Here is a 22,863-nt window from a genome sequence, read left to right as displayed (position 1 = left end):
TCTATCCAATGATGGATAAGAGATTTATTTCCTTTAAGGCTTTCCTATCCTGAAATACCATTAAAACTAACATCTACGGGTCTCTATCTGACATGGTCTACTAGAAGACTTAGATCATTTTAAGCATGACTGACACACACAACAATTAAAAGTATCTCTCAAAGAAAAAGTTAAAGATTTTTCAATGCAGATAGAGCTATCGACAGTGCCTAACAGTTATTACTGTAAAGTATGTATCAATGTAATTTCAACTGATATCATTTAAAGTTTCCTAAGCAACAGTGAAAACAGTAAAGCATCACAATCTCACTGCAGCTCATGAGCACTTTGAAAAAAGAAGAATTTATCACAGGTGACAGGCAAGTAGAAAACTGAGTATTTCTAGCAAGCCAGAGAGAAGCTAAGACAAGGTTTAATTTATCACATGCCTGCAGTGATGTGAAGTGTGGAATCCCTATATAAAATTCCCAAACTGTGATTTGCAATGAAATAAAGTGACATTCACATCCCCAATTCACAACTACATGGATACTTCAGTGCTCTGTAGGCAGCTCTGCCTAGAAACCACAACAGCAGATTTTTCTTACTCAGTTTCTGCCACACCACTATGTAACATGCTTAATACAGGACAAAACATTCACAAAATCAGTGTAATATGTTAAGGTACTGCTGACTAGTAGTACTGGCTATCAAAGTGTAATTTATTCGGATTCTGACTCATAAGTAAGAATCTGTATAGGCTTGTATTTACGTAAGAGTCAGACAGGAGTCTTGGCAAGAGAATATACCATCAGTTTCCTTTGTCTGTACATACCGACGGTTGCTGTAATAAGTAAATCCTACAAATGGAAGCTGGTTGCCCACAAATGCTTTTGGTATGGGAAATGTTTCTTCTTCTCCTTTGTCTTCTTCAAGATCATCGAAATTACTAGTGTCTATGTCACTACTTAAGTCAGGCACAACTGGTGCTACAGCTAGAAAAAAAAAGGAGAATAATTAAATGCTGGTAATCATTTTATAACTCAAGTGACACAACCAAGAGTTTTTTGGGTATTTCTCTTTGGTGTCTAAGAAATTTCATTCCATCCTGCAGTGCAACTAAGATTTTAAATTTCATTAAAAAGAAATATAGCAGTTCTTTTGCTAACATGATACATAAAGTAAGGCAGATCATTGTCTCTGAGAAGAACATTATACTTACTGTCTCTGAGAGTTTCCCAAGCCCATTGATCATTTTTGAAGAAAAGGTGCCGTTTAATTTCTTCTACTCCATTGCGCCCTAGTCTCACTTCCCTGTAAAAAGTTTTTTGGTTTCAGTATAATATGTAAGATTAAATATATCATTCCAAAGGAAAGACATATCATAAGGCGCATCTAACAACAAAAGGGAAAAAGCCAAACTCTCAAACTATGGCATGAAATGGGTATGCCTCAAAACTCTCAGATGACGCTAACTACAGCATCACAGCAGGTATATTTCAGAACACAATCTGGTTTTAAGACTTGCCTATAAGAACTCCTGCTTCTACACTTCCCACCGTCATGGACTGGCTGGGCAGCTGTCAAGCAGAAACTAGATTCCACTCTTACTAGGAGTTTATGCTGTTGCTTGAATCCCATGAAGCTCAGGAAATACAACAGCCCTCCTCCACCTTTGTAGCCTCAGGTCTCAAGCAAAGGTTGCAAAAGTTATGTTTATATTAGTAAGCAGTGTGGGTATAACTAAACTGCACCCACAAAATGAAACAAACCTAACACCAACATTTCACAGGCTTTCTTTGGGTTGACTCTACCCTGACCCGCTGGACTGCACACCCACTAGGAGCTGGGATTGCATTAGGGGCACTCCCAAAATGCACGGTTCGCTTTAGTTTTGTCCCAATGGAATCCATGCCCCTCACACTCTGCAATATATACCAGTGTAACAATAGCTGATACTTAGGAGTAATACTTCACATGCAAACTAAATTGATAAGCACTCATCCTAGCACCATTTCCCTTCCCCCAATATACATGATACTACCACAGAGAACAGCAGCAACCACTTAACTCCTCTCCCAAGTTCTGGGACTGGGCAATATTAATCTGACAATATCACCTGTCCAGTCTGCAGTACCTACTGCTTCAGGTTAAACAAAACACTGATTCGGAGTAGGCAATGTGACTTAAAGCCCTAAGCAACCAACGTTTTAAAGAGTTATTGACTAAATTTAAGACAGACTTGCCGTATTTTAAGCAACAGGCTAACACTTTCTCACATTTTTGTAGCTAACAGACAAATAAAATCCAACTCCTATGAAGGAGAACATTCAACTAACAGAAGTGCATTCAGAGCGCATATGCTTATCTACAGCAGCACCTAAACAGGAACAGAGTTATGATGCATTCACGTCAATACTATCAAAGTTCCACTTCTGTTCAGCAGTTTAGAAACCCCCACAAAATATATATATAGATATACACGTACACACACATACAGACATGTCCTTTCAACATAAGTTTTCTTAATGAAGATTCACTTTCATTTTGAATAAGGTTTACATCTCACCTATCAGTTAAAAAGGCACAAATAAGGTTTTTCGCCTCTTTAGAGATATCATTGTCATCAGGGAAGGTAAGGGAGTTTTTATGGTTCATAATCTTGCTGTATGTTCCAACCAAAGAATCTGCATAAAAAGGTGTATCACCTGAAAAGGCAGCAATGCAAAAAATTAATAAGTAGATCAGCAGTATTGTAGATTTGATTTATAACATTTCAATTATGCATGCAACAAAACGTAAGCAACTAATTGAACAAGAGGCAAGGACAAATGTTTGAGAACTGTACTAGATTATTTTTAAGACATTTTGCAAATACCACAGTGAGTAAATCAGAAGTTATGTCAAGAAAGTAATAAACAGTTACAAGCAGCACTGATATTTTATTATAGAGTGCAGTTAAGTACGGCAGTTAATTTTGATTAGCCTATGACTCACCTACAAGCATCTCATATAGGAAGACTCCAACTGACCACCAGTCACACTCTCTTCCATAGTAACCATCACCACCCTGGGACTTTAATACTTCGGGAGAGATGTAGTCTGGTGTTCCTACAGCTGTATCACATCGTACCATACCTTCCTACAAAGAGAAGGAAAATAGCCAGGCCCAAATATAAGAACCAAAATTGCAAGCTGTTTTCAAGAGTTTATGAAGCCTAAGTTACAGCAGCAAATCAACAACTTTCATAAACAAATGGGTGAGTTTTTTTGAATGGGTAATTAAACATTTTTATTTGCTAAACTACTAAAGCCAAAGCAAAGCACTGGACTTGTCAAAGTTGACACAGTGGAAGTTACTTTAAAAACCTCTGTTAATATCCAAGAAGTAACCAGAATTGCATCTCAGCCTTGTAAACACAGCACAGCTTCTCCTACTCATGCCAATATAAATGTCTTATATACTTGCAGGGTATAGAGTAAACAAGGAAAGCTCCTCTCAAAATAGGTCAGCAAATCAAGGATTTTGCTGACAGGATCAGCTAAACTAAGTTTTTTGTCCTCCAACACAATATACTTAATGCCAGGAAGACTGCAATGCAGATAAGGCCCTGAAACTTGAATGAGATAAGACTTCAAAATGGGTGATAGATGAGAGGAACGTTTCGCGTTCCTCATGCTCTTGACAAAGAACTAGCAGAAGAGATCAATCGCATTGGAGATGGCATCTAGAATGCAAAAGTGGCAATCACCTGACCCTTTCCAGTGTTCAGGCACTTCTGGAACAATCCTAGAAATGGATTAGTAGAAAACTTACACAATATTTAACTAAGGAACAAATATAGCTAATGCACAAATTTAGTGTTGCATGTACAGCAAATGCAGAATGCACCTATATTAAACTTCTATCTATGCTGAGCAGTTTCTTTCCCACGGAGCCACTTTCCTCTTTCAAAAGGAACCCAAGACTGGGCTCTTCAATACATAACCAGTTTACTTAGTACAGCACAAAATGTAAGGTGTTGTTGACATGAGATTACTTCTGTGACACTAATACACAGCAAAGTTTCATAGTATTTTTACTTGATTTTTGGCACTTACAGCTTAAGAACTAGGATATTTTTCTGTATTTCAAAAGTCATAATTTTTAAGAGCAAAATCAAAGATGAATCTGTATTAAGCCAAATTACGTGTCAGCTGTTCCACTGGGGACTGGAACTAGATTGGTTGTGACTTAAGTAAACTTTGAATGTGTACACATAACTTGCACTTGGTTTTCACTGGTGCTTTTTATTTATGGCAAGGCAGCTGATTTATTCAAAAAAAACAATTTATTTAAAGCTCCTGGAATAGGTTGAGAACATGATGTATATATTACCCAGACTCTACTAAAGTATCACCCATTTCAGGTTGTTTTCCTGGTATGGGGGTGGAGGGCAGCACAAATCAATCAGAATTTTGTGTAGGGAGCAACAATGCTCCACAGTACTTAAAACAGAATTTAAATATTTTTTTAAATGACCTCAAGATACATTTTTTAAAAACAAAAATCTGTGACACTCTTTTAACCTGTTTCCTTCAGATTTGCCCTTTTTTAGGTCAGCTTATGCTAGTAAGTATTATCAGAATTCAGCAACTTGGACATGGAATCTTGGACACTTTTCATCTAGCTAATTTTTTCAGTGTATTTTATTTTCACTTTTACATATGCCCTTCTTTCACAAAGGGAAAAAAATAAATTGTCTACCTTATTCATCTTCATACAAGTACCAAAATCTGCTAGTTTTAAGTGACCAGCTTTATCTAGCAGCATATTATCAGGTTTCACATCTCTGAAAAGAGAAAAACATTTGTATAAGAGTAAATCAGTCAATTTAACTTAGGAAAACAAAAGTCAACAATTTCTCAGATGTAACATGACAAGGAAAATATAACATGAAAGCACAACTATTTCCTCAATTTCTTCCTTCTTATAGTACCATGTCCCACATACAGACTGCGGAACTGAAAAAAAAATGATAATGGATGTGGGAACAGATTCAAGTCACTTACCGAATCTGGATGTTACCCTCAAACCTCAAGTTTTCATAAAAACCACTAACTTGTTGAAGTCCCTCTCTACTAGGATACAGCTACACAAAAGAAATCCATTCTGGTTGCAAGTTAACCATCTCAAACCAGCCTTGAAAATATAACTTTTTATTTTGGATCAATTCTATTTTCAGGAAACAAATGCATGCTGTTTTCTGAAGTATATTCATGTGAACAAATAATTTTCTGTGGCCCAAAAGGAGTGTTGCTGTACGGTCTTTTCCACACAGAAAGTTTTCATGAAGTAACTTTAAAGTTCAGTAATGCTAATGGTACTAAGTATACTATAGCAGAACCATAGTAAAAAAAACAATCATCAAATATAACGGTTTCAGGTGAAAGTATATTTCTGGGACCTCAAATAGAAAATTCTGGCCACTACAACGAAATGAAGTCCTAGCATTACCTCACCTCAGGGTGTGCAGTAGAAACGTATCAGTGTACACACAGTAATTTTGGTTGGGCATCTTTTATTTATTTTTTTGAAATACTCTTAGTCCAACTGCCTGATCAAAGTACAGATAAGGAAATCAGTTCAAACTTCAAAGTTGCATTCAGGTTCCTCAGGGTCAAATTCAGTCAAGTTTTGATTTTTTTCCAAGGATGGGGATTTCATAACCTCTCTACAACTCTCTTACATTGTTTGACCACCCTCACAGTGACAATTTATTTCCTAACAAATAACTGGATATTCACAGAACAAACATCTGCTGGTCATCAGCTTCAACTCTCCTGCTTAAGCAGGGATACCTAGAGCAGGTTGTTCAGGCAGCTTTTGAAGATTCACAAAGAGGGAGACTCCACAATCTTTCTGGGTAACCTGTGCCAGTGCTCAGTTAACCATTGCTGCAACTTGTGTCATCCACTGCCTCTCATCCTTTCACTGCAACCATCTTTCCATTCCAGCTACACTGGAAACCTTGCTAAGTCAAGGCAAACAACATACACTGCTTTCCCCTCATCACAGAAGGCAATCAGGCTAGGCAGGCACACTTTATTTACCCTTAAGTAAATCCATGCAGGCTGTTCCCAATCACCTTCCTGCACATGTGCTTGGAAACAGTTTCCTGAGAATTTACTCCATAATCTGCCTGCAGTCCCCTGATCCTCCCTTCTTTGACCTCTCAGGTCAAGATGGGAGTACCATTTCTTTCTTTCCAGTCAACAAAATCTCCCGACTGCTGCAGCCTTTCACTGGTGATAGAGAGCAGTATCAAGACACTTGCTACCTTCCTCACAACTCGCTGTGTATCCCACCAGCCTTGGACTCACGTATGCCCCATTTGCATACAGGGGACCCACTTTGTCCTTTCTCTGCCAACATAATGAATCCTTTACACTCAAAAAGCCTGCCAGTAGGCACAGGGACCTGAGAGACCTGAAAGCAGACCTTATAAACAACAGCTGAGGCAAAAGCAGCAGCCTCAGACCTTTCCATGTTCTCTGTCATAAGCCCATATTTTCATCAGCTTCTGTTCAGTCCTCAAATTTGAGTAAACTAGTTAAAAACAAATTCCAAAAAATCTGCTGTCAAAGTAATCTGGAGTTTGAGGAAAAGACTGACAGTGCTGTTGGCAACTTCAAATCTCTGTTTTGTAAAGCTTGCCAACACACCTGTACAAATGGTTCAGCCAGTTTATACATACAATTAAGGTTTCAGACAATTTATTCCTTAAATGTGGCATAGTAGCTTCATAATTAATGATGCTCTAGATTCTTCTCAAGCAATGGATTAATATATTTTTTTTTGCTTTGCTTTTGTGTTTTTTTTTTTGAAAAATATTGAAGTGTTAACAGTGATTTTCTGGCCAAACTACAAATTGAGAGTATATACACTAAGTCTTTCTCAAGCTGTTTGTGTATTTTCAGTTGAAAAATTTCTTCTCCTGCTTCTAGTAAATATGGTTAAAAGCTAAACAGACAGAAGTTCAAATATCAACAGAAGAGAACACTATCTGACAAGAGACTACACTCCACTTGAGGGCAAGTACATAATATCAAACCAACCTAAGTCCCTTCACAACTTAAGTCCCTATTTTCCATATTGCCCCTTATAAGAAAACAGGTGGCAGGGAGATTTTCCTCACCCTTTTCAGTGTCTTAGCAGGCCACTGATGCCAGATGGGGCTTTAAATGCAGAACTGAGAGTTAATAATTACTAATAGTGTATGCTACTGCTATCAAATTCTCAAAACAGTTTTTTCTAGTCAAGAAAAATGAATTATTCTGAGGGCCAACTTGTTCATGTCACTTCAGTGCTACATCTTTTGGTAAAGTGGTACAATTTTATTATTCCCTAAACTGAGGAACATCATCCTGGTGAAAACCTTTACTTTGATTGGGTCACCTCAGCTTTGTACCTTCTGATGACAAAAAGTTTTGAAGTTGTAAGATGGAAAAATAATAATGAAGTAATATCAGCAATAAATAATAATAATGAAGTAGCAATAAAAATAGCAATAAAAATAATAATGAAGTAATATCAGCAATTTTAAAACAGCCTTAAACAATTGAAGTCATTCTGACAGCCCTGGGATTAAAACAACACTAACAATACTTTTTTCTTTTTCACCTGTGTATAAAACCCATTGAGTGAATTGCATCTAATGCAAGAACAACTTCAGCAGTATAAAATCTTGCCCATTTCTCAGGAACGTCGTAGTTGCTCATTAAATTCACAAGGTCCCCACCAGGCATGTATTCCATGACCATGTAAAGGTAACGGTCATCTTGGAATGCATAAAATAACTGTAAAAAGAACATAAACAAAAGAACAAGTCACGGAGTGCTCCATTTGTCTAATCTTTAGCTTGTTCGAAGTCCACAGAATTTCAGTGCACATTGATTTACAAAGTAAAAGAGTTGCTACAATTACTGCAGTAGCTTTGCGTCATCCAGTAGACCTCCTAAAAAGGAATTAATCTCAAGTCAGTTTCTGCCAGATCTTCTATCTCTATATTACTACAGAAGCAGCAGAGCTCTGGTTACAGATTTTGGTATTTATTGCACCAAATTGTAATCATTTCAAAGAAAGCTCATTGCATAAGAGGACAAGATGCTTCCTTACTCCCCGGGACACCAACTGACAAATATGTAAACATGGAACTATTGTATTTCAAACATCTGCCTGATTCTATTTGTGTTATCAGAAAATATTTATTATTCTACAGTCAATGTATTCTTTGTTTAGAAAGTGAACCTATACTTTAAACAATTGAGAAAAATATTTCCCTTACAGCAGTAAATGACTTGTGCAAGTAGGTTTAAGCATGGTAACTTAAACATTTCTGAAAATCATAAAATAATTTTGCACAATCACTCCCAGACAGATAGTAATGTAGTTATATATTTGATTTAGGTAAGTCTTGAATGATTTTTAGGTAACTCTTGAATGACTTTAATTCTACCTTAAAAAAAGTATTTACATGCTTAAGGGTAAGAACAGTTTAAATGAACAAGTTAACATGTGCACACAAATGTATGATGATAGCTTCAGGCATTATCCATATAAACTTCAAAGGCAGCGATGCCTCCCAAAAAATTGTCAGTGATAAAACTGAAATGAGGAAAACGTAACCAGAGTAGGCATAATTTGCAGTCATATACACACACAAATTGGAATATACAAAAGCTACATCTTAAGCACAGATTTCTGATATGTTGGCTACTTCCAAAAGTACTATAAAGCAGACTCATCAGTTTCAATTTATCTCTGGCAAATAGTTTTACTAACAAATAGAATAGCTTATCCTGTATTTAAGACAAAACACAGTTTTGAAGAAAGCACAATATCAGCTATATGTTGCAAACAGCAATTCCTACTGTTAGTAACGTATTGCCCTGACAGATCCAGATCAATGTAACCAAAATGGGAGTTAGAACAACTAAGACACGTAAATGTAAGTTGTGCAGTACTGTAATGGAACCATTCTACCATGATATTTTTAAAAGGAATCTCACCATACCTGAACAACCCAGGGACTATTAGCAAAAGCCATAATATCCCTTTCTTCCCAGAAGAAAGCAGAATCTGATCTTTTTATCATCTCAAATTTGCTTAGAAGTTTCATAGCATACACTCTTCTTGACGACTTATGCCTTACCTATGAAGACAAGTATGACATAAAACACCACGTTAGTTTCCCACCTTTATATATGAAAAAAATCACTGAATGTCTTTTTCCTGCTTCACTGTTTAACAAGCTTCATTAGATTCTTCACATTTATGAAGAAATGCATATTGTAGGTCTACAAAATAATTACATTGCATTTTCTGACAATATACACAATATTCTTAAATTACTTTCTAAAACTATCCAGAGTCCACAGGCATAATAGTAACTTCATGACTTGTAGGTGTGTATCTCTAAAAGCACAAATAATGGCACCTATTAAATACATAAGCCAGACATCATTCACAGACATGAAGACTTTGTCTATTTCTAGTTTCTCCTACCCATTCTCAGTTTAATGAAGCAACACGAACAAGTCTGTTCATCTGTCACAAACATCACACACACCTCCTCTCATCTTCTGAAAGACATCTACAAGACTGCTGTGTTCCGTGAACTAGCAGAAATTCTTCTAGTCTTGAAGAATTGTTCAAGTGTCCATACACAGTGGCAAAGACTAATTTTGTTGATTATGATTGATATACATTCCACTTTACCAGGAGAAGCATGCCTTACAAAGCAAAGTAAGTGCGACTGACAGTACTGAAATGCAAGATTCTCAGAAACTTTTCTATGGGATAAAAAGAAACAAAATTTCATTGAGCTCAAGGCTATAAAATAAAACCCTAAGACTTCATCTTCTGATCACTGTATTCAGAAACAGACACAAGCAAATACGACAGACATACATCCAAATGTACAGAAACATAACTTACCAACTGAACCTCCCCAAATGCCCCTCTACCAATCACCTTCACCACTTCATAATCTTCAGCTTTCATGCGCAGATCTCTCATTTTATTTACTGTGTCTTTATCTGTACGAAAGCAAAATCACATTTCATATATAATCAATTTAATTAAACCCATTCATCTCATTTTTATTTCTCATAAGTATTGCAAGATATATTCCTCTTTAAAAGGGACTTCATTTTTAACCTACCTCCCTACTGGAAACCTTGCTGCGGAACGCTTGACCTCATTCTCATTACCTCAGTAATCAAAACTTGATACAAAAATAATGCAGTAACTACTGTACAATCAGGTTACCGGAGATCTTAATTTGGGAATTTCTTTTAAAATATTTATCTGGAAAAAAAAGAGCTAAGCAAAAACTTCATATCCAGCATGATCTTGCTTGCAAGCAAATCTACTTAAAAAGATTATTTCTGGATAACTGTGTAATACATCTGAGAAAATATCATACAGTATACATGGGAGATGCTTGAAGAAACTATATTTTTTTTAAAATAAGCTTTCCGTATTCCGCAATTTTATTATTCCTATTGCTCAAAAAAGTAGATTTTAATTTAAAACATGCAGTGGGAATCACTGTAATTATTTATATAAACCTGTCATTCTATAAACTACAATAATTTACAAACTCCCAGTGGGCAGATATTCTAATTCCAAATTTGGTCAAAGATTAAAACAGTCTATTTTAATCCATGTGGGTCAACACTGGCATGAGATTACATGGAAAAGCTTCACATTTCAGTATTTCTAAAAAGAAGGAGCAGCTACTAAAACGGACACACTCCTAATAAAATACATTATACAACAGTATTTTATTTTCAAAAATAATATGCTAGGCAAACTTTAGAAAAAAGTACAGACGGGAAGAGAAAGAAGGAAAAATGTCATTTTTGGAGTTCATGTTTTAAAAACAGATTTGACAGACAACAGAAGACTACCCTTAGATTTCAATATACAGAGGTCATTATCTAAAACAAAAGCAACATACATACAATTAAGATCCGTTATGATTTTATAATGTTAAAGAAACAAATACAGTTTTTAAATAAATAATCTTTTGAATTACTAATGTGAAGCCATCCCTTTACAACGCAGCATGCCAAAAGCTGATTTCAATAAATGATGTTAAATCTGTAAATTCTGACAAATTATTTCACGTAAGGATCAAAATATTCAGTTATTTGAAAAAATAATGCATTGCCCTATTTGCCCACCGCAAGGTGAAAAGCTGACCTATAGCAGAGGATGGGTAGGACTGCACAGAACTGATATGCAGCAATTCTCATGACAGCTTTCCAACTACTGTTAACTTACTGCCTAATAATCTCCTACCAGCAAGTCTACCAATTCTGAATGAAAAACCTTTACATTCTTGAAAAGACAAGCTAGCCACAATATAAATGCATTAATGTTTTCAATTACAAAACCTCAACCATGGCCAAAACAGAATAAAGGAAAATACTCTAAGAGCAATTTAAGCCAAATATTTTTAAGTAACGTAAACCAGGCTTGTGAACAGTTGCAAAATTGCAATTTACTGCTTGAGAGACATACTAATGCCCAGTATCTTCAGACAACACATTACACTAAAAACAGCGTTGGAGATTTTATCTTAATATTCAAAGATCTGTCAAACAAGGTTTATCAGGCTGCAACATATTTGAATAGGCAGCTCCCAATGTCCTGCTAACAGGGGAGGACACAACCAGCTTACACTTTATGACCAGGTGGGGTGGCTCCCATGGCAAAAAACAGCAACTCCAACTTGGCCTGACATTTGATGATAAAGCCTATACGTTGTCCAGAAATAAATCAAGTCCCCATACCAAGCATCTTGAATAGCTAATCTCTTTATTCTTTAAATCATATATGGTAGAAAATTAATGAGGTTCCATGTCTGTGCGAATAACCCTCACAACCTTAGGCAACAAAGGCTGATTTTGAAGACAATCTCCACAAACATACAACATAAACCCAGATAAATATAGGAGGGGATAAGGACAGGCTCACATGGCAATCATCAGTCCATAAAATAAAGTAAGCAAATTCTGATCTGCAATGTAAAAATTCATTGTAAGTTCTAGAATAATGCTGCAAACTGTTTGGACAGCTAATACTGCAAAAAGATTTTTAAATGATTTTCTATTGACGCTGAAGTTAACATGAAAACCTTCCTAAACATCTTAGAGTATGTACATAAAGCCTTATTTATTGTTATTTAAATCAGCAGTTTGAGACAAACTAGATTTCGCAGTTCCCTCTAAGGTCACTACTTATACCCACAGCTTGTTTTTATATTCCAGTAAAGACAGCAATATTACAGTTTTAGAAGTAGTCTGAAGTGAAATAAATAGGTCTGTTCTCCACTTTCACATTGCTTCAGGTTACATTTTACACAGGGTATAATTTACACCTACAATATACTCATTATCAGACTGTAAATAAAAGTTTCCCTTTCCTTCACTCATCCCCAAATGCACAAGTGAAGAGATTCTGAAACTGATGACTTCACTATACATAAGAACTGCATTCAAAATATCTGCTGAAATAAGTATTTCCTTTGCCTAATCCAACTTCTCCTTTCTCCAGTTTCACCACACCTTCTCTGTAAATAAAGTATACAAAATGTGCGTGTAACAATGTGTACAATTTCAAACATAGTTTGAATTGTGAAAAGTTAAACATTTGACCTTAGGTATTCCAGCAACCAGCTTACATGCAAGCAAGCCATACACCAGATCTACTGGACTCGTAAATTACTAGAAATAGGGAATAAAGTAAAATAAAATCCACAAATTCACTATAGTGGCTTACACATGGACTGAGTAAACTATGTAAAAATGCCTTGGAAAGAGAAACAAAAATTTCAATGAAGCGAAGACAAAAATTAGATTATTTTAATAAAATTACCTCATATTTGCCACATTTATTACGTTTAATTATATTGTTTAAGCTTGTAAAAATCTAATAAAAGTTAATTTAATTTCAAGGCTTGCCATTCAATCCACAGGCAGCAGCAAGTCTGGAATCAGCAAACATATCTGCCGTTATTTCCAGAATGTGACAGTAGTCTGTAAAAAAAACTAGTAAGTGTTTTTCTTTGCTTCATTTTTGCTTTTTAAATATGAAAATTATGGAAACATGGCTTCTATTAAAAGAATCAACTTTATTCATTACAAATATTATTACAGATGAGAATCTGCAGGAAAACTTGTAGTGGAAAAATGCAGAGTAAAATGCTAAAAAATAAAGTCATTTCCTTCCTAATTTTAAAATTAGTTATATCTGAAGAGTAAAATTAACAGTATGTGATTTTTGAAATTCTTTCACAAAAAAAAAAAAAAAAAAAAAAAAAAAAAATTAATAAAAACAAAAAAAAAATTAAATAGGGACATTGTTTTCTTCCAGTTGCAAAACTCAGATAACAGAAGAACTGCTGACATTATGGTTTACCACTTTTTAAGTATTCTTTTTGCTGTCTACACAATAAAACCCAAAAGATGGTTTTGCACCTGTTGATATATATATATATATTTTTTTAAGATCATGAAAAATACCATGGTGACTTAACATAATTTTATGTATGTTTAAAAAGGGGAAAAAAAAAGAATAATTCTACGGACACATCAGTGGCATGTACAAGTAAATATAGCAGCTACACAGTATTCTCAGGCAATAATGAAAACAGACCTTTTACACGAAAAATGCCTACAAAGCACACGTTCTAGTCTGTCAGTGAACATTTCAAAATGACTTCTTGACACTGCAGATGTATTATGGCATTTTACTGTTAACAGCTTATAATATATTAGTACATGCAATTATAAAAGCAAGTTATGTGAATCCAGGAGGTTGCCAAGAACAAAGATAGAAGCCTTTTTCTTCAAAGGTTCTGTACCACTGAAAGCAACAACATTTATATTAACTTGGACGCACAGTTGCTGGACGAACAGATTTCTGTAAGTAACTGTGTGAGTACTGACTGGGAAATAAATATGACTCCTAAAACAATTTACATCCAAAAACTTAATGCACCCAAATTCTCTAACAACCTTTCAAAAACCTGGAACATCTTTTATTTTGATTGGTATTTATAGTCTGTTAGTTAGTAACCAAAACATTAAATACTTACACCTGTTTAAGAAGTTATCAATGTTCTTGTTTTTTCTTAAAGCAGGAAAATCCAAGTCATATACCAAAGCATCTAATCCATCCTGGAGGAGGGGAGGAAGAAGGCAAAGTTAAGCATTTGGAAAAACAATTAATAATTAAAAATAATTAGAAAGAAAGTTTCTGCCAGTCAATGAGAAGATAGCAATGGTTTTCCCCATCAGTTCTCCAAACAAATGAAATTATTCATATTTAAAGTTTCAATTAGGAGTTATATATCTGTAAAGGACAGGTGAAACAGCTGTCACTCCTCTTCCACTGAGCTCTTCAAAACTTATTCTTCATCCCTCTCAAAACAAATATACTTCTATGAATTACAATTAACCTTGTAAGCCCCACATTTACGTGTAAAGTAGCATTTTTTTGCAAATACAAAAACTACAGATAGCAGTTCTAATGAAGCTCACTGTTAAGTCTCAACATATTACACAAGAGGCACCTGAATATTAGGAAGTCACTGGCAAAAAAAAAGGACGATGATGCTAATTCCAACAATCAGCTCCCTCTGTCCTTTTTAATAATAGCAATTAAGATAACAGAGCTATAAACCAAAAACTTAATGCTGCATACACATGTAAATTCACCGATCTTTCACTGAATACATCCCTATGACCAAAAAAAACCCACAAAAGGTCTTGTTAAGTGCCATAAATTTCCTGACTTAAAATTCATTATGTAAATTTATTATGTAAATTTTATTATGTAAATTTTATTATGTATTAATTTTACAACAGGCATACATGACTCTTCAGCAGATTGTATCTTCTCAGAGAAGAACTAGATGAAGTGTTGGTTGAAAACCACAGGTACAGTATCTAACGATAAACGATCGAGTATTCTAGAGAGTCACACTATGAGGAATCATATAAATAGCATTAGGGCATTTTCTTTGTCAACAAGGTGGTAAGTCACAACAGCAAAAACAGAGGGAAGGTCATGAAACACAAACTGCTGGATGCTAACAAAGTATGCCTGGGAAGTACCAGTATTTACTTGTCCCATTGCCACCTACATGTCCATGCTATCTATCACTGACCCGCTGGGAGTGAGGTATTAGACCAGACATCTTCAATCTGATCAGTTCAGATCTGAGTAGATCTAGGTTTGACCATTTTATAAAATCCACTTTTATAAAATCATGTAGCGTGGGATTGAAAGCTGATCCATCAGTCCTAACTACTCCTTCCTTTGAGAGACTATTCCCGAAGTAAAATCATGCTAGAATTCAAGGTAAGGAATACAGGCTAAGAATACAACGATAATCAGAACTGCTTTAATGGCTTGATATTATTCTATTTGTTAATTTCATTAAAACATTCCTCTGTTAAGTCCATACAGTGCCTTAGCTTGAACTCTTAAAAATGTTACAAGGAAAATGATAAAGAAAAGTATCACACTATTTTCACAGCACTTCAAGTTCGCTTCTGCATCCTCAGCGTATTAAAGGATGATCATTTTGATCTTACACTGATGACAAAAAAGGAAAGCAAATGACAACGGATAAAACATAACGGACTAACTACTTAATGTGTCCATAATATAAACAAGAGTAAGAGGCCAACAACAACTTGGACTCAAGACAGATGTGGAAATAAAGCTATGCCGGGTAAATGCAACTTGGCGAGAAACTTTTAACCTACTAAAAGATGCCTTTTCCAAAGATACACAGTAAACATCCAGAAAATCCACTAAAGAATCTCCCTTCTTTGGTAGCTTCAACGGAGGAACCACGGCAGCAGGACAAAGGCCACCGGTAGCTCCATGTTGAGTCCCAGGCTGTGAGGAGCATGGGGCACACAACATCCACAAGGCCGCTGGGCCACCTCCCGTCGTTCTCAAGCACAAACGAGTGATGGGGATGCACTGCCCAAGTCGGGGAGCATTTTACCTGTAAACCTTCAGATCTGAGGCACTGATCCATTTTCCTGGGGCCACAGCTGACACACAACTTTTCCACACACCAAGCAAAAGCAAAACACAATTCTCCCAATCCTGATCTGCTCTGGGGCAGTATAACTGCTTGCTTCTTCACTTCAAGGTTTGTTCCAAAAGCTAACGTCTAGTCTTTTTATTTTTCTCCCTCGGGAAAGGGAAAATTTTAAAAACTGAATGCAACAAGCTAGGGCTAATGGGAATATTTACACATTTTTAACATCAGTATTAATTGGCATCTTAACTTTTCTGAATGTTAAGTCTACCAAGAAAAAAAACAGTAAGTGTAGACTGTCACAGTTTCATTGTCAGGCTTGTTGCTGTTGTTGTGTCTTTTAAAAAAGCTCTACAATAAAGATGCATGCAAATTCACTTGTAACAGGCAAAAGCATCTTTTCTGTACTGCTTAATTTAGAATTAACCACGAAAATATCCCCCTTTGGATCTTAGATGTGAACTTTTTCAAGTAAAACACTTAAAAATAAACTTTGAAATACAAATTCCAACTATTTCATGATCTCACATGCATTTCAAATCACACTTCAAAATTACACAAACACCATCTCAGGGAGCTGCAGGCCAGGAATTCCTTACTCAAAACAGTCTCTTCAACAGCAAGTTCCCCTTTACTACAATATCCAGAGAAGAAACTGTCCTGGTACAAATCTTTCTTAAAAAATAAAGGGGGTGGAGGTGGAGGAAGGGCTACAATATTTAGAACTTGTAAATCCTTAACTCTCAAATTTCACTCCCAAACTTGAACTGAAGGAATTATCTGCTTTCTGAAGAAAAAAATAGAATAGTATTATTCTAATGGTGGACTGCAAATAAAATAGTAAGCTTAAGGGAGTTCAAAGAGTTGGGATATTTTCTTTAATCTAAGTAGAAAACGCTAAGTCCTTATGAGTAACAGAAATCATGCATTTGGGATACCTAGTATAACAAGACATGAAGTAGTCTATTTCACTTGCTTTAGCGAAAGGAGAAGAACTTGTGAACTTGACAAACTGTCCCAGTACAAAGGGAAATGCAGAAGCACAGCTATTTTTAAGTGATATCACTTGTGAATGAACAGGAAGGAGCACAGTGCCATGGCAATGCCCACTGGAAGTGGTGCAGGTGACAAATCAGAATATCCTGCAGAGTTTTAGCAATAACAGCTACGAGAAGAAAAAAAAATAAAGGCTGACTGAAAGGAGGCACAACTATTACTGTTGATGTGTGCAGAGAGAACCCATCTCTCAGCTTTCTTGTTTCCATCTCATTCAATCTTTCAAGCATACCGTCTGACTTCTTTCCTGATACAGACAGGAAGGGCTAGCTTTCCTTCAAGACCTACAGTAGCCACATCCTCCTCCTTCTTAAAGGAAAAAGAACTTACAGGACAGTATAGTAAGACATCATAATTGGTAGCCATACATCCAATAATTTAACATGCTTTATTTAAATAATTATGTTTATGACATTGAAAACATGCAAATGGGAAAAATCTGGTTTTAATATATATCTTCTTGAAATAGAGAACATTCAGCATTTCTTAGAAACATGTACTGTAGCTTAGAGGTATTTTCAGCTTACTCTAAGCCCTACTTTATTCAGTCATTACAGAGCAATTTTCCTGTTTAGCTTTGAGGTTTACAGACAGACATTTTCATTTTATGTTAATAGTTAGACTAGAATACATTAGCTTGAAAAAGCAAACACATGATTTCCACTTCCATCCTCTCTGGTAATAGTATTTCAGAGGTGAATAAAAAAGTGGAAAAAGCTTCCTTCCTACCATCCTTCGCTCAGTTTCGTGGTCTAATATACGATCTTTTCTACATCACATTTGTTTAAGGAAACTATCAATATCTTCATTATTTAAAATACCTCATTTTATCCTGAAATAAAAAAATAAAGCATACTAGAAAACCAGTACAACATGCGGAGAGATCTTCCATACCAAACCAACATTTCCACATACCCTCATTGGTTTTGTTCATCACTTCACCACACTTACAAGTTTCAAAAGAACAGACACGCCGAGTGAAACGAAAGGTCAGCATGGACTCATACACCCTCTCCAAAAATGAGGATTAGTATGTCTAGGAAAGAGAATATGACGAAGTCCCGCATATGGCAATACTTCTGATGTATTTGTGAGTATGAAATTGCAGTGCTGTACTTAGCAGCTCACACGAGAATTTTCTTCAGCCATTTTTTCTAATCACTTTCTGTACCTGCTTAAGTGACTTCCATTTACATAACTATGTATCTACAGGTTATGTGAAAGCATACCTCATTCTGAGCTTGCCATGCTTCAGTCACTAAAGTAACAATAACTTCATCCAGATGCTTCATGACACCATTTTACACACTTCCATCGTTTTTCTCTTGGCCTTCTCTTTTCTAGTTATGCTTGTATAAGAGAGATTCCAATTCTCACCTTCACCCAATGCCTTGTTTTGTCTTTATTTTCTACTTTATACTTTCCAAACTGGGAGGAAACTGCAAATACTATTTCAGCTGTGATCACACCATAAGCATACACTGCAGCATAGTGTTTCCTGTCCTGTTCTTCATTAAGTTCTAAGTTATTACCTGAACTATTTGGGTAATTTTGACTGTCACTGTACACTAAATCGACTCTTTCACAAAACTAAGTACTATAAGTCAGAGCTAGTTCAACACTCAACAACACATCCACCCAAATTTAGTATGGGAGAGAAACTGATATATCTATCACCTACTACTTTTAATCACCCAGGAACCAACAAATATTAATTTATTCTTTGATCACTCATTTTCTCATCTTGACATTCACCATTTTAGATCACTTATTTCTGAGCAGCAGCACAGGCCTATTAGACTCCATTACTGATCGCTATTTTTTTAGTAAACTGAGCACCAACTTGTACTGGGTCTGGCTGGGATGTTGCCTTTCCCTGCAGCAGCCCATCCAGTGCTGCGCTCTGCACTTGTAGCTAGAACAGCAGTGGTATCACACCGGTGCTGTGTCTGCTGCTGAGCAGTGCTGGCACAGCATCAGGACTCTCTCTGACCCTCCTATGGGGTGGGCCAAAGAGTGAGAAAGGAACATCAGCAGGGCAGCTGACCTAACCCAACCAAAGGGATATTCCATACCATACGGTGTCACACTCAGCAATAAAAGGTGGAAAAAGGAAGAAGAGGGGAGGGGTGGGCTCTCGTTGTGAAAACGTCTGTCCTCCTCCTGAACATCGGCTACGTGCATTGAGGCCCTGCTTCAAGGACGTGGTCAAGCATCGCTCATTAGTGGGAAGCAGAGAGTAATTTCTTTCCTCTGCACTTCCACATAGCCTTTACTTGTTTTGTTATTGCCTTTCCCCCTTACCCTTTTTCCCTTTAGTTGAATTGTTTAATTAATAATAATATTTCCTTAATAATATTTTTTCTCTTTAATTAAATCATCCTTATCTCAACCCGTGAGTTGTTCTTTCCTTTACTTCTTCCCCTCCTCATCTGAGGAGGGGCAGTGAGAGAGCAGTTGTGGTGTTCAGCTGCCTAGCACGGTAAAACCACCACACAACTCTTACTTCATCCATCAACCCACAAAACAGCCCGAGTTCAAAGCAACTTCATTTTGATAAAAAAGCTCAAATGAAGAGCCTCGTCAAAAGCTTTGTCTTCCTCATACTCAGCAGTTACTTCAAGGAACTATACTAGGTTTGCAAAGCATGACTTCTTTCCACACACTGAGTTAAATTGTGCTCATCGTAGCACACGTGGGCTCACTTGTTCTGCCACTGGGCTGGGGGCTCCAGCATTCTCCCCCCCCCCCCCCCTTTTTTTTTCTTCAGGGAAAGAACAAAAATAATGCTGTACATTTACCATCTATCCTAGCGCTTTAAGAACAGCTTTAAGCAGTAACGTAGATAAACAGTAAGGTTATACACACACACAAACACGCCACATGCCTTAATGAGACACCATCAGGTAAAAAAAGATGGATAAATATCAACCAGTCTCAATCTTACTGTTTTGTAAGAATATGTATAAAACCCTTTTGTAGAGCAGTGTAAGGGAAAGACTCCACTGTGGGAGCTCCTGTAAGCTTCTTCATGAAGAGATGAGCAGAACAATTTCTGCTGTAGCCTTTTCCTTAATTTTTCCCTGCTGTTTTTCTATACATATAGAATGCAATAACATGGAAGTTATCGGTAACATGATTACACAATTTATTAGCAATAAATTCCACAGACTGCTACCCGAACCTCTTTTCATAAGATTCCTTTAAAATTTGAGAGTTTTCTTCAATCGCTTAGGCAGTTCCACATCAATTGGCATTTTTCCCACACTTTTGTCTGCACCTATCCCCAGAGTTTTAATGCATCAAGTTGTCAGTCCTACCATGACTGCATTGGGCCGCCTCACTCTGTAAATACATTCCTAACCACAAAACTCATTACAATATATCTAATACCAGTTTTATTCAGCTGTAAAAAACTAACATTAAAATGCAATTTTATAGTGAAATGCAGTATTAGGATGCTTCAAAATATACTCTAGGAAGCAACTCCAATGTAGCAAAATTTATCATCTCAGGATCTGTAAGTGATACAAAGTCAAACATATATGACCTACATTATCAGGATACAGTTACAGGCTCTACTTCGCGTTTGTTTTTTTTTCCTTACTTAATACACATTTCATTATGACATATCATCATCTAGTAGAAGCATATGATAAAGAAAAATGTACTAAATCCATCTGAAACTCTGCTAGGGAGACAACTGTTTATTTTACTATTTATCTACCATTCAAAGAACTAAGAAACACTCAATGGGTGTTATCAGCATACAAAAGTTGCATTCCTTGGACTGCCTGGCAGTTTTCCAAGCTTCAAGTCTTTGCTACTTTTCCTTTTTTGGCTAGAGCACAGTAAGTCTTAAGAGCTACAACTCTAACCATCCCTGGTTTAGTTCCCTGTATTGTAACTATTTTCCTGTTTATTTCTATAGTACTAAAGCTTCCTCCCCTACTTAAAATCAACAAACCTGACTGAACTTCATTTTCAAGTGTTCATCACAACTCATCGCAATGCCCCATCATACATGCATGATCTCTGTGGTAAATTACCAACAGAAATAGCCTATTTAAGTAGTATAAGAAGTTTTTATATCCTACTTTCCAACTCACATGAGAATTAGTACCTCAACTGCATCAAAAAAAAAAAAAAAGTAATATCGGAAGTTTCTTTGAATTGAATGATCAGATCTTGGAGCTGTCTGAGGGACCTGGGAAGGCTGGAAATGTTGGCAATGAAGAATCTCGTGGACTTCAACAAATGTAAATGGCAAGTGCTGCAGCTGGGGATGAAGAACCCCTGGCACCAGCACACGCTGGGTGCTGACCAACTGCAAAGCAGGTCTGCCAACAAGGACCTCAGGGGACCAGGGGACAAAGCGGTCATGAGCCAGCAATGAGCCCTCAAAGCAAAGGCAGCCAGCAGCACCATGGGCTGCATTACGCAGGGCAATGCCAGCAAGACAAGAGAGGTGATCCTTCTCCTCTGCTCAGACTGGTGAGGCTACACCTGGAGTGCTGGGCCCAGCACTGGAACACTGGTAGAAGAGAGCAAATCCAGCAAAAGGCCATAAAAATTATTAAGGCTGAGAGAGCCTGAGAAGAGAAGGCTCACAGATCTTGTCCATGTGTATGAAACAGGAGGGAATGAAGAAGAGGACATACTCTTCTCAGGGTTTTCTACCAACAGGTCAAGAGGCAACAGGCACAAATTAAAAAACAAGATTCCCTCTGAATACAATAAAACTCAGAAACTAAAAAGATGTGAGTGGTCAGATACTGGAACAGAATGCCCAGAGAGGATGTAGTCTTTCCCCTCCATGGAAAAATTCTCAATCTATCTGAACATGATCCTGGACAGTCTGCTCTAGCTGAGCCTGCTTGAGCAGAGGCATTAAACTAGGTGATCACAGAATGGTTTGGGTTGGAAGGGACCTCAGAGATCACCCATTTCCAGCCCCCCAGCCATGGGCAGGGACACCTCCCACCAGACCAGGTTGCCCAAAGCCCCATCCAGCCTGGCCTTGAGCACCTCCAGGGATGGGGCATCCACAGCTTCTCTGGGCAATCTGTTCCAGTGCCTTACCACCCCCAGAATAAATATTTTCATCCTAATATCTAATCTAAATCTACCCTTTTTTAGTTCAAAGCCATTCCCCTTGTCCTGCCACTATACTCCCTGACAAAGAGTCCCTCCCCAGCTTTCCTGTAGGTCCCCTTTAGGTACTGGAAGGACGCTACAAGGCCTCCCCGGAGCTTTCTCTTCTCCAAGCTGATCATCCCCAGCTCTCTCATCCATTCTTCATAGGAGAGGTGCTCCAACCCTCAGATCATCTTGGTGGCCCTCCTCTAGACTCATTCTAGTACGTCTGTGATACAATCAAGAGGTCCCTTCCAACCTAATGATTCCATTTCTCCAGCACCAAAATTTCCTTCCTTCTTTCTCAAGACTACAGTTATGCTTTTGGTATGCATAAAGGTAGTTTCTGGACTTAATCATCTTAAAAACATCCTTAACCCCCTATCACTAGTGCAAGTGATAGGGAGGCAGACCTCATTACAAAGCTTAGCTCATCCTGCTTGATGTTTCTTCAGCTCTCATCAGAAAAGCTTTGGGCTCTATTTGATATTGTTTTGGGAAACACTGTAATTCAATGGTAAGAAAAAACACACAACTTCCTTCTCATGTCTAACATTATTCCCTCTCCCACCCACCC

At 36.9% G+C, this 22,863-nt stretch overlaps 1 protein-coding gene across 4 annotated transcripts in view; it reads right to left on the bottom strand.

The window, feature by feature from the left end:
* ROCK1 (Rho associated coiled-coil containing protein kinase 1) overlaps positions 1 to 22,863 on the bottom strand; it is an 87,487-nt gene that overhangs the window by 42,579 nt on the left and 22,045 nt on the right. For 3 of the 4 annotated variants that reach the window (XR_004747968.1, XM_035316644.1, XM_035316645.1), the window contains exons 2-10: positions 14,130 to 14,211; positions 9,959 to 10,059; positions 9,036 to 9,173; positions 7,643 to 7,818; positions 4,727 to 4,811; positions 2,977 to 3,121; positions 2,549 to 2,687; positions 1,202 to 1,293; positions 815 to 974 (exon numbers count right to left, since the gene is read on the bottom strand). Coding sequence is in view for 3 of the 4 variants with exons in the window: in XM_035316644.1 (XP_035172535.1) it covers positions 815 to 974; positions 1,202 to 1,293; positions 2,549 to 2,687; positions 2,977 to 3,121; positions 4,727 to 4,811; positions 7,643 to 7,818; positions 9,036 to 9,173; positions 9,959 to 10,059; positions 14,130 to 14,211 (1,118 nt within the window). In the remaining variant the exon portion in view is untranslated. Of the gene's footprint in view, positions 1 to 814; positions 975 to 1,201; positions 1,294 to 2,548; positions 2,688 to 2,976; positions 3,122 to 4,726; positions 4,812 to 7,642; positions 7,819 to 9,035; positions 9,174 to 9,958; positions 10,060 to 14,129; positions 14,212 to 22,863 lie in introns of those variants that run through there. The other variant, XM_035316646.1, reaches the window with a different exon arrangement.

This window comes from Oxyura jamaicensis, chromosome 2 (genome assembly GCF_011077185.1).
Source record: "Oxyura jamaicensis isolate SHBP4307 breed ruddy duck chromosome 2, BPBGC_Ojam_1.0, whole genome shotgun sequence".
Classification (NCBI taxonomy): Eukaryota; Metazoa; Chordata; class Aves; order Anseriformes; family Anatidae; genus Oxyura; species Oxyura jamaicensis.
Note: the sequence above shows the minus strand (reverse complement) of the source record. Positions and strands in the feature narration are given on the sequence as shown.